This window comes from Acipenser ruthenus, chromosome 13 (assembly GCF_902713425.1).
Source record: "Acipenser ruthenus chromosome 13, fAciRut3.2 maternal haplotype, whole genome shotgun sequence".
Taxonomy (NCBI): domain Eukaryota; kingdom Metazoa; phylum Chordata; class Actinopteri; order Acipenseriformes; family Acipenseridae; genus Acipenser; species Acipenser ruthenus.
The window spans coordinates 4,146,520-4,162,090 of NC_081201.1; the positions used below are offsets into that span (position 1 = coordinate 4,146,520).

The 15,571-nt window shown below is 38.5% G+C and overlaps 1 protein-coding gene across 5 annotated transcripts in view; it reads left to right on the forward strand.

The window, feature by feature from the left end:
* LOC117417847 (caskin-1-like) overlaps positions 1–15,571 on the forward strand; it is a 117,458-nt gene that overhangs the window by 48,893 nt on the left and 52,994 nt on the right. For 4 of the 5 annotated variants that reach the window (XM_034030228.3, XM_059035471.1, XM_034030232.3 and 1 more), the window contains exon 2: positions 10,648–10,699. In XM_034030228.3, coding sequence (XP_033886119.3) covers positions 10,648–10,699 — 52 coding nt within the window. Of the gene's footprint in view, positions 1–114; positions 583–10,647; positions 10,700–15,571 lie in introns of those variants that run through there. The other variant, XM_034030231.3, reaches the window with a different exon arrangement.

Sequence of the window (15,571 nt, forward strand, 5' to 3'; positions counted from 1 at the left end):
TATCGGCTGAACTGAAATGAGTACAGCAGCTTCCATTGGAAATAGCTTTACAACAGTGCTCAACAAAGACATTTGGCTTCTCAAAAGCAGCAGGTACCAGTTTATGCCATAGGCACTACCAGTACTGCAATACAATACAATTAAACTGCATCTGGGGCAATAAGCTCAATTTTAACCATAACTGGCTAAGGAAACAGGGAACCTGGGATTGTTTTTCAGTGCGCTGTCCAGGACAATAACAGACTTTGGCATGTCAGTCATTGCCGGTGCTCTTTTGCCTAGAAATAAACAGTGGAAAAAAACTCTGCCACTCCACAACGCCAACCTGCTCAACGCTGCCTGAAGCAAGAGAATTTCCTTAGAGAAACATTAACTGGCCCTGCATCCCCGGAATTTGGACAAGCTTGCTGCAGCAACTTATTCATTTCAACTCACCTCCACATCTACACAAATGACAGGATAAGGAAATGATTACAGCTAGCATGGAATTCAGATCCTGGTTGACAGTTTAGCCATTGTTGCTTCTATCGAAGTCTGGAGGCACATAACTAATGGGAAACACAGCGGCCTGTGGCACGAGAGGTTTGCATATCTTTTGTTTTTTTATTTTTGAATATAGTAAATATGCATTTTTGATTCGGGTTTTAAGGTTGTTTGGGGTTGGTGCTGCATACAAAGGTTCTGATTGCATGTACATTACATGGATGTAAAATATAGTGGCTCAACAAAAGATCAATAAGGGTAAAATCAAGGGTCGGTTTTGGGATCTCAGTATCACGTCAAAGTGTGTTTAACGTGAAGATCACACTCTTTTTGTATACAGTATCTTGGTAGTTTACTGTAGTCTTGGAGAAAATGGATGTACACAAAATGTAAATCAAGTCTGCATGATCTTTTATTGCTTACAGTGTTTGGCGTCCTACTGTGTAGAAAAAGGCAAATGTAATAGCTGTCTTCATAGGGTAGTCCTGTTTATATCCTGGAAATTATATTATTCTTTTGCATTGCATTTTTCCCCTCATATTCTTGGGTTCATAACAGTCTTATCCTCCCTTTGGTAAAAATAATTTTTCAACTCAAACAACATTATGACTCTCTGACTCCTACAGAATCAGCTGTAAAGTGTGCCATGGTTTATACCAGCTGCTTTCTAAAATGTGTGGGTTTTAAGCATGTGGGAGAACTGTTATGGTAAAATTAAATACGTGTCTGCTTTTGTGTTATTTTAATATTTGTAATATTTACAGTAGGGACAAAGACCAGAATATGTTCAACTTTTTTATGTGTTTAAGCTTTGGGATTTAGTGTGCCCCTGCCAGGTTCAACAGTTGTGTTTGTATTTGAGATTATTTCAAGGCATTGGCTGGACGCCTGGTTCAGCATATGCATAGTCAGTTCAGGATGTCCTAATGCCTTGCTGCACAATTCATTTCACAATTGATAGAAAGCTTTTCTGTAAGTGCACAAGACATTTATTGGATGAACTCTCATGTAGTGCAGATATATTCCCAAATCCATGCTGTATAAAAGTGGGACTGCGTTACACAGTATTTATTCTTCTAGTTCATTTTTTTTCTTTAAAGCAATAACACACATCCTGACATTATGAATAGCCCTTGCCCAACGAAAAAAAGATGTAGTCTATTTCAGTGATTTAAACATCCGTTAACTGTATACTGATCACTCATGGGGGGTGTACTGACCTATGTATTAACTTCACACTGTAGAATTGGGATCTATGGAATGAGCTCTGTAAAATTGCAGGTTTATACTTCTGTATACCATTTTTTTGTGAAGTTGTATTAGGATCCACCTCTGTTTCAACTGATAAAATATCAATTATAAGCTCTACCTCCATATTGTAAGATTGCCATGGTGATGGTTGGTGCAGTCCAGAATGGCAGTACATAGAATAATGCTTTACTGCTCTCCACTGTCAATGGCCCATTGCACCCCAGCCGGACACTGATATCTTATTCTTTTGCACAGTTGCCACAGACACAGTCCTACCTTCTGGGTATTAAGGGCCTCAACTGGATGAATATCTATTCAGCAGTTGGGCAGGCCATAGTCACTGGGCAGCAGCACTTGAATATCAATGCAGGTGCAATTCTGTTATCAAGAAGATAAAGCCCTGATCTACAGCATTGACCCAGAGAGCTCAGGTTTAACTGGTTTGAAAAAGCACATCCGAGACTTTGTACACACTTCTCTGCTCGGTCTGCTCAGTTTCCTTGCTCTCAATCCAGTTCAAAGCCTATTAAATTAACTTCAATAGATTTGACAGGCGTTTTTGTATCTGGCTGCTGGACTTAGTACTGTGCTGTGAAGTGGATTCAATAATTTACTCTGCAAATAAAAGTGTTTTTCCCCTTTGTGATACTGGGTACTGGATACTGGAGCTGGGATTTTGGATCAACGTCTGTATCTGTGAACTTGTTTTTAACAGCTGCAGACTTATTGCAGTGGTAAAAATGTCAGGAAAATGTCAGTCAAGTGAAGTAGACTTACTGCCTTTCTTCCAAAAGATAATCAGTTTAAAAATGGCGATGGACATGTTATCTGTGTGTCAAAAACATTTTGCTCCTCGATTCATCTTGCTGGCACTCTGCTGTCCAGCCACACTGGAAAACTCTGATCTCTCAGTCCATCACTCAGCGACTGGAATAGATGACCTAGGGATCAGAGCTGGCAGTGAAGCCTTTTAAGTGTTTTATTGTTGCTAATAACTTGACACCTGCTTCATGGCTGAGCTGCGGTTTTGAATTCCACTGAGGTTCTGACTAGAACAGGTGCTTCTAAAAAAGCTGGTGTTGGCCTTCAATGACTTACTGTAAACTTAGTCAAAATGTATATACTGTAGCCTGATGTGCGAAATTCACTTGGACAACTTGCTACAACACACATAGGCACATAAAGTGACTTAGGCATAAGAAAAGGAAATACTGAAACAATGAATTAGTAAAGGGCCCTTAAGTAATGGGCATCCATTACACAGCTCATTTAGTACTAGTAGTGTCCATCGAAGCAGTACAATACATGTCCAACACACATCGTTCGACGTTTTATACTTTTGTTCCTCTTCACATTTTTTAAACATTTTGAATTTTTTTTTTGTTCATTACTGATGAAGGACAGTCTAACACATTCAAGCACAGTATGGGCAAACCTTTATTTGAGCCTCCACACAAACCATTGACAATGCACCTCAACAGCCCTGCTCCTGACCACCTGAAAACTGCTCTGAGCACACTATTATCATTTAATTTCAACTGTCAATTGCCATCTAATGTGACTGTTTTGAAATCCCCCAGTTTCCTTATCAGAAAACCAACCACCAGTCCTTAGCACTGTCGATATCTTTCTTTTCCAGGTGTGCTGAATTCCCATTACCACTTACTGCTCTGCTCCATTGATAATCTGCCTATAAATTATACATTTGTAGTCATGATCGTGCACTTCATCCTGAAACGTGGGGGTTTGGGCTCCTGCAGCAGACATAGGCACTGCACGCAGTGATAGAAGGCTCCAGGGACGAGGCAGACCTCAAGTGAAGTGTTGATGGTAGCTTTCAGCGGAGTCTACTCCAGCCGTATCCCTATTGATATTCGGAGCACATCAAGGTGATTGTGGCAAGAGCGCAATAGGATTTACTCAATAGTGAGATCTGTTTAATGCTTAGAGGAGTCTCCTAACCTGCCTGTCTCTGCAGTGCAGGTCAAAGGGTCACTATGAACTTCCATTGACAACCATTTATTCAACAAAGATTAGTTTTGAATAGTCCATAATATTACTGTAGACATGCCAGGCCTCCCATAATGCAGTTTGACTCGCAAACGTTGGGTGAACGTTCCAGATATACAGTACGAAGCATGGCAGACAAACAAAAATCTTTCTCTGTTAAAATGAAACTCGATGGGGTGGACAGAGTTAGAAAAGGTGAAACTCAAGCAGCCCTTTCAAAAGATATAAATGTTGCAGAATCTCCATTGCGTGGATGGCTAAAAGACGAAGAAAAACTAAGAGGTTTTCTTGATAAGATTGACTCCAAAGAGGGCTACTCTAGGAAAAAAAATGTGCTGCACTCAAGACAATGAGTTAGACTCTGCTTTATTCGCTTGGTTTCTGCAGGAACATCAACAGGGAGGTGGGGACATGAAAACATATGGGGGGGGGGGGGGGGGGGGGTCGAGTGAGACAAGCTGCTGTGAGAGTGCATGACTGTTTTGGTGTGGCCCAGGCTAACGGGCCGGGAATAATCGCCCCAATAAACCATGGATTCAAGTACCTGCAAATTGTGTGTCTCCTTCCTTCATTTTCCACCGTACGCTAAAATATAAATTTGGCTTGTGGTTTGCTAGTGCTACAGTTTGTGCCGGTTGGTTCTTACACAGCCATGATGCTGCCATGGCAACAGCCCAGATGTGCATGCAGGACTCACAGTCCTCCTGACATTCCTCTAAACACTGATCTTTGTCTCAACGAAAAATAAATTGCTGTGTGCACTGCTGCCAGCTCCCATTATTTCAGGGAGAGCTCCTTTCTCAAGACTCAGTGCACTCTCTCTGGACTGGGCAGCTAAAATGTATTGGCTTGTGTGTGTGGATAAGGGCTACAATAGTATGCAGGTGCGTTTTGTCAGGTAGCATGTCATGTTTTATATGACGGACACCCCATGATCTTCCTAATACCTTAACCTTGCAGCACAGAAATAATGCCGTTCAGAAACACAATGGTCATCGACCTTGGATGTTGTAGCTATAGAGACTGCAGAGATCTAAAAACCAGATAAAAATGTACTACACACAGCACAATGTGGTACTGTTCACTGGCGGCTCGTTGGAGGAAGCACTGCCTACTCTATAATTTTAAAATAAATAAGTTATTTATTTATTTATTTATTTATTTATGCATTTATGCATTTATATATTTATGTATTTATGTATATGTAATATGCAACATATTTATTTTACTAATGCTGACGCGAGTGAAAGGAAAGAGGCACGGGTTGTAACGAAGGACGCAGTACTAGTGAATAAAAATACAGCATTTCTATTTAATTTTCAATAAATGTTTTTAATTATAATTAAAATTTCTGTTTCTGTTTGGTTTTTTTTATTTTTTTTTTATTACTTTTCCATCAGCCACCTTTGCTTCAAGAGATACAACTGAGTAATGTACCTTGCTCCAGAACTAAAGTCTGTCTGAATTGCTTCTTTTATATTGAAGAGATTCATATGTACAGAACAGTGCTTGATTTTTGTCTGCCTTTCTCCTGCTTTAACCACTTTGTTTAGGAAATATATTATGCAAAATATTTTAAAGTGAAATCTAAATGCTATATCAATGTTGTATTTTAAACATACAGTAAGTTGGCAGTGTGTAACAGTTATGTTTATTAGAACACTACTGTTTATTCTTTTCTGCTGGCTGGTGGAGAAAATGCATTTAATAGCTTTGAAGATATGAAAAGTGTTCTCAGTCAGAATAATAAGATTCTTCTGCTGCTGGTGCTTTTTTGCTGCCTCCCATTGTTTTTTGACCACCAGCTGCTACTGGTACTGTTGACACTGTTTTGATACAGAATCTGTCTGATATGTTTTCTGAAATATGTTTAAAACCTTTTCCTGGTTGACTTACAAAACTACTTCTCCTAACTGCAGCCTGCTACTGATAAATGAATGTGTGCTGTATACAGCAATCACTACATCAGCTAGGTCAAACCACTGATTCTTTATCACGCATATATGTTCAGAATTGTTCAATGCAAAAGCCAAATGTTCCTGAACATCATTTACAGTATTCAACATCACATTCAGGCCTGATTAGCATGTCATTTTGTTTGGATTAGGGTTTGAGCTCCTAAACTGCCTTTCAAGCCTGACCGTTTCACATTTGATTAATGCAAAGCTAATCAAGTGTACCAGAAATTACATCATTATGGTCACCGATGACTACATAAAAGTGTTTGATGGGGATTAAATGTCAGACTTACTATTTGTGTATTGTGTCTATGCTTGACTAATGATACTTTAATGTTGATAAAAACTAATTTTGCTTGTGTGAATTATTAGGCTTATTTAAAATCTTGAATGCAACAAGAGTCTTATTTCCATTCCTGACCGATGTTCCTCCAGTCTTTAAATTCGTCCTCTATCCTCTTATATGTGGTGCATAGACAAGGATTTGTTTTGAATTTCTAATTACTGAGTCTGGCTTGACTCTGATCATAGCCACACAGACGTCTAGGGCACTTGCGTGGGTTGAACTTGTGTCTGAAAAGGTAAAAGAAAAAAATGGAAATGTCAAATTAATTAAATGATGCTTGAGGGCCATCTAAAAAGATACTGTCAATTACCTGTTCTGACATCCCAAGTCCCATTATATGTCTCCCCTAGTTTATTAATGGAAATGTATAAGAAAAGTTAACTGCTGAAACAAACCTGCAGATACTAAGAAATATTGATCTGCTGTCTTCTCTTAGATTAGATCTCACAGTTATTTTTCACTCCTGTGGACAGTGATTTGTGCACTGTAATGTGTATATTGTCCAGTAGGTGGTGTGCATGTATATATTGGGTTTGAAATGCAATGCATTTAAAAACAAAATGTTCAAGGTATAAGGCTTTATATAAATTGTCATAATTTTTAAATAGTAAAAAAGTGGGAAATTATTGAAACTCTGAACATTGTGTGATTTTCCTGTGTTTATTATTATTTTTAAGAAGAAAACAAACCTTACAAAGGTTAGTTTGTGGTTGGAATATGAGCACAGATATTTTAACCCGATGCTGTACCATTGCATACGCGACCCATCCATTTCCCGAATAATTTTCAATCCAATTGTAATGCTAAAAATTATTTAATAATGAATTGTAGTGTTTAAAACCCTTCGATAGTGAACTGTTTTCAGCCATACAGAATGTGAAGCCTTTCGTTCGAGAAACTGGGTATGCTAAGATTGGCCAGTGCAGTTACATGTAAGAAACATTCTTGAAAAGATTGAATTTCCAATGGTATTGTAAACATCTTAATAATGACATCCATCACTGGCTACAAATTGAAGTTGGCCGCAAGCTTCTGACTGCCTCCAAGTAAGAGGGAGTCCCTGATAATATGTACAGTAATCTAAATTAACCCTCAGACAGAAAGAAAAACAGAAGATAATTCTCGGTGCTCCTGAGACACGGTTCTGTTGTCTTTGTGTTATGCTAACATTAGCTAATTAAATATTTTAAAAGGTGTGTTACCTGTAGACAGTGATTGAACCTGTTATTGTATGAAGATTTGAATTTGAATCATCATGACTCAAATGTGTCGCTGTGATGCATATCTCAAATACAGGAGCTATGCCTGTTTTTGAGTTTTTAAACTCGAGGCTCTTCTGAGTCAACTCATAATTTTCCTTTTGTGTTGCCATTATCCCATATTCTGAATGACTCACTTGCGTTATGTGATTTCCAAAGGACACAGCTACTCATTTTCATCCAACTCTTTGTGTGGAAGAAAACCACTAACTGCAATGCCAACAAAATCCACACCAGGATGAACCACTAGTTTTAACAAGTCTGGTCAGATTCTAAAAGGAACGTAATCATCCCTGGTTTGGAATCTGTCTGAAATGAAGCTGGTGACCAAGTCTTTCCATGTGTTGAAAATTAACAGGCACTGTATGACATTCTCAGAGTTGCATTCAGGCACTTAAACCCTCTGCTCTGCCCTCAGCAGTATTGTAAACTGCGAACAGATGGACTCAGTTGTGTTGGGAACAAAAAAGTAACCAGCCTCAACCGTGCCACAGATTGTTGGCAGCGTGAGTAAAGTGTGGTTTCTCTCTCTCTATATCTTTGTCTTTCACCCTCAGGTCCGCTGTGCAAGACTTTTGCTAACTTTAGGTGTTTACTGTGCAAAAGATTTGTTGGTTTTCAACTTTAGGTCTTTGAGAAGAACATGTTCTAAATGTAATGAAATCTTAGCAAGTGTAAACATTGATTAAGAAGATTGCGCTGAAAACAGTATGAACTAGAAAAATAAGCTAGCTTGCTTATTTTTTAAACATAGGCAGACTAGAGGTATCAGGGGCACTTGCCATTTCAAAGGTCTTGTGTTAACTTTGAATTATGTTGAACTTGGGCTTGTCAGTTGGTGTTGAGTTTTGTCTCTCAGAAAAGTTTTATCTCTGAATGAAGAACAGTTTCTTGTAGTATGGTTGTATATCAAGGCAAATGGTGAAGCCAAACAAATCTGCTCTGCGATGACTTTCTGATTTTCATATTGAATATTTTGTAAAGATTCTGGCAGCGCCCCGAAGCGACGCGTGTCTTTGTTTTAAACTCGGTGATCAGTCAAAGGTGTTCACAGAAAACTGTCATCAGCAGGTTACTGGCATTGTCTATCGCTGCTCCTTCAGATTTCTGGTTGAGTGTTAAAGTCCACAGTAATTCCTGTGTAGCCATCTCTATATTAAAGATCACTGGTATAGACAGATCCATAGTGATGAAAAGATTCATTGCTGTGTGTTTATATTGCTGTTCATGCTCAAGTTAAATCACTTGGATATTCAGTACTGGTTGTTATGAGCAATCTTGATTGTATTAATCTGTATTAAAGCCTTAAACAGGTTTACATTACAAGCACAGAATGTGAAAGCTGCATGTAGACAGTATGTACGCTTTTTCATAACACTGTTATAACTATAGATTATGAGCACTGGAAATGTTCCCAATGTTTTCCAGTCTGGTGAGTCTTGGCAGAGCTGAGCAAGATTCTGTGAATTAAAGTGGTGTGTGGGATACAGAGCTGCTGTAGATTAATGCACTCCACTGCCTGCCTGCCTGCCTGCAAAACATACAAGAGATTCAACAGTAGAAGAGAACATAATAGAAAACACCTGATACTTTATCTGGTTGTCTTGGTAATGTTGCTGCTGTAGATGTGTTTATTTTTCCTGGCTTCTCCTTCGCTGATGTAAATTCCCCAGCCCTCAATGTGCGACACCAACACTTGTGGTTTTTGGTTGTTTGTCTCCAAATGTCATTGGTCAGCCACGAGGCGTGGTGGTGCTAAATAAGCCAGTTACACAGCCAGGAGCTGCCGTCTCTGCTTCCTGCAGCATGCAGCCATTAAAAGGATATTCTGTAGCTCTCCTTGATCCCAAACTGGAACTCCCAATCCTAGTCTTCTTGACCTCTGACAGTCCAGGTTGGTGTTTCAAACTGCTCCGAATAAAAATACATACACATATAAACTGAATACTTCTAAAGTCTCAGAGGGTATGAGATGTTTTATTGGTACTGGAAAGCAATGCATATTCTTAACTTGGTTAAATAAAAATAAAACAGAACTTTGCCTTTTGATTGCTGGAGTACAGGAAGCCTCCATAGTGATTCCCACTTGTTAGATAAAGCTGAAAATAAAAGCCACCTCACCAATATAATTTTGCATACTGTATTTATGTAAGTAAGTATTCAGGATTGTTCTCAGTATTCAGTATTCAGAGACTGTTAAGGGTTACCTACCCAGTATCTGAAGTGAGCTTGGCTGCTGTGAAACTAGGGAAGAGTTCAAGTGCCGTATCAGCAGGAATATCTGCCTCACTTGTTGGCTTACATGGGCTGTATTCTTGAACCAGTTCCAGATTGACGGGGGCTGCAACAGTGTGCTTGGCTGTTTCCAGTGACAGGGCCTGTGGAGGTTTTGTGGGCTGCCACTATGGTTATTTACAAATAAATAGCTTTTACGCTATGTATTTATAAGTATGGTTGACCATAAATAAATAGCTACACCTCATGGAACTGACGTTTGGTTAGCTAAGGCTGGAAGAGCCATTTGTGAAACATATTAAGGATGTTCAAATATTTTAGAAAAGGATTCCAGACGACGGGTGTTCCAGTGGCAAACTCCTGTGAGTGTTCTGCAGGTAATGAGTGTGGTTATTGAGCTACATAGAAAGGTATCCTAACTAAAGGGCCTTTTCTGGGCTGCCAGTCAAAAACACATTTCCATCTGATAGCTGCTAAAGGCAAAGTCCTGTAAATCTCAACCTAGGTCTGGAATAAGTTCTGTATTACAAAGTACTTGCTTTAAATCATCCCCCTTTTTGCATTGCCAGCTGGAAGGTGCCAGAAGGCTAGATAGGGATGCCAGCAGTTCATTATATCCATCCATCATTATAGTCCAAGTTTTTGTAGTCCAATGTGGTTATATTATGACATTCCCCCCCTATTTTTTTTAATTATGCTCATAGACCCAGGAAGATTAAGAAGTAAAAGGATTGTGTTTGTTTGTTTGTTTTTCACATGGCCTTGCACATTACATATTTGGCTGTGCCAAAGAAGAGATAATTTGTTCAAGGAAATTCACCAGCCTATTTTATTTTTTAGTCATCTTTGCATTCCCAGAGAGGAATATTGTATTCTCCAGTGACCCTCACCTTGACACACTTTTTGTATTCAAAATGAAATACTATGACCCCAGTGTGAGAGTCAGAACTCACAGCACCTTGTCATTGTAGGCAGCAGGCACAGTGTTGATGGGTGAAGATGACTTTCACAGTCGAAACGTGTCTTGTGTTCCCTGATCAGACCTTGACGACACAAAGGAGTTTCTCTTTGTGCTGATGTTTCTTTTCTTTTCCTTTTCTTTCAGAGCTGTTAGGCTCCACTAAGAGAGTCAACGTGAACTTCCAAGACACGGATGGGTAAGTGAAAAACCAATTGGCTGTGTGAGATACAGCAATCTAGCAAGGCAGCTTTCTTGAGAGGTTGCTGCCAGCGAGGTCTGCTCAGAAGAGTTAGAAATAAAGAGCTTTTTGACATATTTCGGTTCAGTTATTGGAGAAAAGGGTTTTGCCATAGTTTATCTATGGGAGCGTAAAAGCAATACAATACATTTGTAGGACAGGATAAGACTGGTGCCAATCTCCATAGCTCTGTTTTCCCGTCATTGTCTTTTTGTATAAACATTCACTGCAGAGCAAATAAACTGGGCCAGTGGAGCCACAATGTTCTAATTGTAATTAGTTTAGTGAAATTGTTAAAACATTGTATAAAGACATGTATGTTGTGCTACTTGGATCATCCAGACATCACAGCAGTGTTTTCAATACATGCCTGTGGCATCTTAAGAAAAAAAGGAACTATCCTTGATCTAGAGATGAGCCCAGCAGTCAAACAGTGGGGTGTAAAGCAGTGTTCATCAAGATTAAAGGCACACTGTGTAGAGGCTTAAATGACCTGAAAAAAGAAAAAAAAACTGCAGGTAAAATAAAAACATTTTAACAGTGATGTTTTATGACCACCACCTCAATAAGTATATACTTTTAAAGTGGGTGTACCAGTTAATCCTCCTTTTCAGTGCCTGTGTTCATAAATATGGCAAAACTTTGCTGGTAATAATGTTAATCGAGGGTTTGAATTCACTGTTGCATATTACAAAGTAAAAGATAGAACCATTAACTGCAATGGAGACCACAGATTGGACTGGTGACCTGGTTTCTTTTTGTTATGTTTTATTTGTTCAATTGTGTAGAAACAGACAGCAAGGCTGTAATCATTGAGCTGCGATCTTTATTGATGTACTGCAGCTATTTAATTTGAAGTTTACGACCATACACAATGTTCTTCAGTGCAACCAGACTATTTGATAATTATAGCAACATTAAAAGGAATAATGATTAGCTCTGTAAAGTTTAACATTTTTAACACTACAAAACACAATATTAACCTCTTGCCAGGTTAACTTTGATTATACTCTTATAATAAATAAAACAAAAAACATAGTCTCCCCTTTGTATCAGTGGTGTTTCATTTTCTGTAGCCTGATCTTGCTTCAAAAACAACATCCATTCATACTAAGTACTGTCTGCTTGAACCGAAATGTATGCGATTGTTACAGTGTGTGACGCAGCATGCGGTGGAATATATGACACTGGGATTTCCTTGTGATAAAAATATCTTTTATGTACCCATTTCAGTCACACTACACTTTTTTTCACACGTTAACACATGCTGAGATAATCAGCCGTTATACTTTTTATGAGAAACAGTAAACATATACAAACTCTAATCTGGCATACAAAGCCAAATGCCAGTAAACTAGGCATACAAAACCCAGTTATACATTACCTGAAAGTTTCTAATTATACTAGGAGCGAAAACTCTTTAATTTTAATGCACTGTTGATCAATGTCTGTAATGAAATCAGTGAGGGCACATTAAAGCTTGACCCGGTTTTCCCATCTAAAGAGGTTCCGTGCATGTGACATCACAAGAGTAAGGTGCTGGAGGTAACCAGATGGCCATGCACCGCTATGCTTTTCTTCACAGATAATTTTGCAGGTCTGAATGGGTTTTGATTAGATTCTTTGCATAGCTGGTCAGATTTTATTGTGTTCTATTGTATATGTCATATTTAATCTGTGAGTCAAACTGCATGACTGCTCAGTGGAATATCTTAACCGTCCAGCAGAGAAGTACAATTCACTGCTTTTATTGATCAAGGTGTAAGTTTTCATTCTTACTCTGCATTGGTGGTGCAAGGGGAGCCTGTAAGAGGGATTAAGAAATGAGACCGACACTTTTTAATGAGCATAAATACATGAAAAAGGATATCTTTATTACACAATGGTAGGGGATTGAAGAAGGAACCAATACTTCAGCCGCTAATCAATACGAAGATTGAAAGTGATGTCACTCAAAACAAGGGACAGGTTTATTAAACTCTCTTATCAGTAAGAATAGCCCATTTTTAAAACTAACAATAAAGATTTCAGATTATTAGAGGAAGAGATAATATACAGCAGTGGACAGCAGTGTGGAGTAGTGGTTAGGGCTCTGGACTCTTGACCGGAGGGTTGTGGGTTCAATCCCAGGTGGAGGACACTGCTGCTGTACCCTTGAGCAAGGTACTTTATCTAGATTGCTCCAGTAAAAAAACAACTGTATAAATGGGTAATTGTATGTAAAAATAATGTGATATCTTGTAACAATTGTAAGTCGCCCTGGATAAGGGCGTCTGCTAAGAAATAAAATAATAATACAGTATGATGCTAAACCATTTTCTGGCTGCAAACTGTAACAAAAAGAAAATCAAACAGGCTTTATGAAATCCAGTGCAATCGCTGGTTACCGTTATTATATAAACTATTTACCTATTTGAATGCTTCCCCGCTCATTAATTTAATTTGAACTCCATAGAAAGTACTCCTCATCGTTAATGTTCAAAATGCAGGAGAATATTTATTTTTTTCTATTGCTGCAAGACAGGGTAATTTATTAACATGCAAATAAGCACTGTCTGATTAGCTGATATTGTCCTAGCCCTTTTGTGCTTGCTAGGAGTAACCATGCGAGAAGAATGGTGATCATTTGCAGGGTAGTAAACCGAAAGTGGCAGTATTCAGCAAAGCAATATGACATATAGTGGTAATGCTTTATTTTGGCATAGGTACCTATTTATTGAGTTCTGTGTTTTGAGTTTTGAAATAGAAAATTAAACTAAGTGAATCTAAATTATAATAAGAATCCAAGAGTAAAGATAATTCTGATATTCTCATTCCTATACGAAGGAGCTGGCTCTGTACAAAAGTAAAAACACCAACATTCTTCAGAAAAATAGGATCAGGGTACTGGTCACATGCCTTCCTTATCCCAAACAATTATTCCAGCCTGTTTAAAAATAATATTGTACTTCAGCTGGTTTCATTTATGGTCATTTTTCTTTTTATTTTTGCAGTTTTCTTGAACCATACTTATTTATTATTGTTCAATAAAGTGAAAAACACAAACCACAAGGGTGCTGTCGTTGTTGTGGCCGAATATCAATTGCACTGAAGGGTTAAGTTCATCTCACAGACTGATTACAAGGGCATTATGAGTATTAGAGGTGGGATAACAAGTCACGACCCATGAGACATACAGCATTGACTGTTTAATTTAGTTATCAACAGATGAATTCCCCATCAATACTAGGATTTACCAAGATCGAATCTTTGCCGTTAACATATCAACCATTTTAGTGTTCTCTTGAATCCACAACTCACTGACAGCCTGCAGGACTGTCTATGAGAGATTCAATTAAATAGTCTCAACACTATTGTGTTGGAATTTAACAACACTAAAAACTATACAGTACAAACAGAAGCTGCTGCTTGGCTAAAAGGAAGGGATTATTTATTTCCTCTAATCTGTGATTCGTCCTCCCTCTCTGTGTTATGTGGCATTTCGAATACAAATTGTAGACAGTGTAATGTGTTTGTTTTAACTGATAGATGCTGTGGGCTCTGCACTTTTACTGCAGGAATCTATTTCCTAATCATGCTGCAGGCCGAGTCATTGATCTTTTCATAGCCTGCTTCCCTGATTACCCACAACAAACCCCTGTTCTCTGCAGTACAGCAGTTACAGGAGGATAGTCATCACAGGTGTGCAGATAATGAGTTACCTGGCTATTAAGACTGCAACTGTAAATTACATTTTTGGCTATCCACATTTACCAATTCTGGATTGTTAGGAATGTAGGACTTTGAAATGCGCTGTCGGAGAGAATGAGTTAAGTCAGGTTTGCACACTTCTACCCATTAGTATTTTTCATGTTTCATTTGTTAAACTAAACTGTACTGTGTTAGGCTCCCAGCACTTCTTTCATATGGTATACTTTATTTCACTGGCAGCGGAACCGTGCTGGCGGGTGGCAGGGGGGGGGGGGGGGGGCTTAATTAGTACAACTTTTTTTTTTTTACTTTTGCAAATACATTTGAGCACCTATTGTTAACTTAAATACTTACACAAATACACAAACATTAACATTAACATTCATTAAAGCCTTAGGGAATGCTCACTTGATCAAATGCGTGATATATCAAACTCATTTTTGTAAAGTAGCCCTATTTTTGGAGTTGATAACCTTTTTTTTTTTTTAAATTAGCCCAATTTTTGGAATCGATAGCCCTTTTTTTGAAAAAGTATTAATTCAAAAGTTTGTCTGCTCATACTTTTATCTCCGAATCTATGAGTGTTTACAGTTCTTTGGATAGACCGATATTTTATACTGGGATCCCCGGAGGTTTCTTTCCATCTTGGGTTGTCATTTATGCACAGGCAGAGGCTCAGGGGTTTTCTGATAGAAAGAAGGCCACTAAAATGGCCATCAACTGTCAGGCCTTCTCTTATGTGATCGTTGAGCTAGCTTCTCCAAAATATTACAAAAAAAAAATACTAATTGGAAGTGAATCAATGACCAAAACCAGCTCATTAGAGCCTGAGGGGACAATGATCTATTAATTAAAGTAGGAGAGGCCCTTACATAAAAATCAGACCTCCAGTTAAAGAGATGGGAGTAAAATTGAATGCGGCAGTAAACTGTTGAGACGTTGTCCTCAGGTAACCCCAGTGCTCAGCTGGGATGCATTCGTTTTTATCACTGGAGTTCACACTCCCATACTTGAATTCTGAGTTAGTGGGTCAATTACATACTGCGTCAGTAGGTTGCGATTTTACTTTATTATTTAGCACAGCTGTAGCAATTCCAGAAACTTGTATTTAACTGAGACCTAAGAAAAGAGTCAAAGACA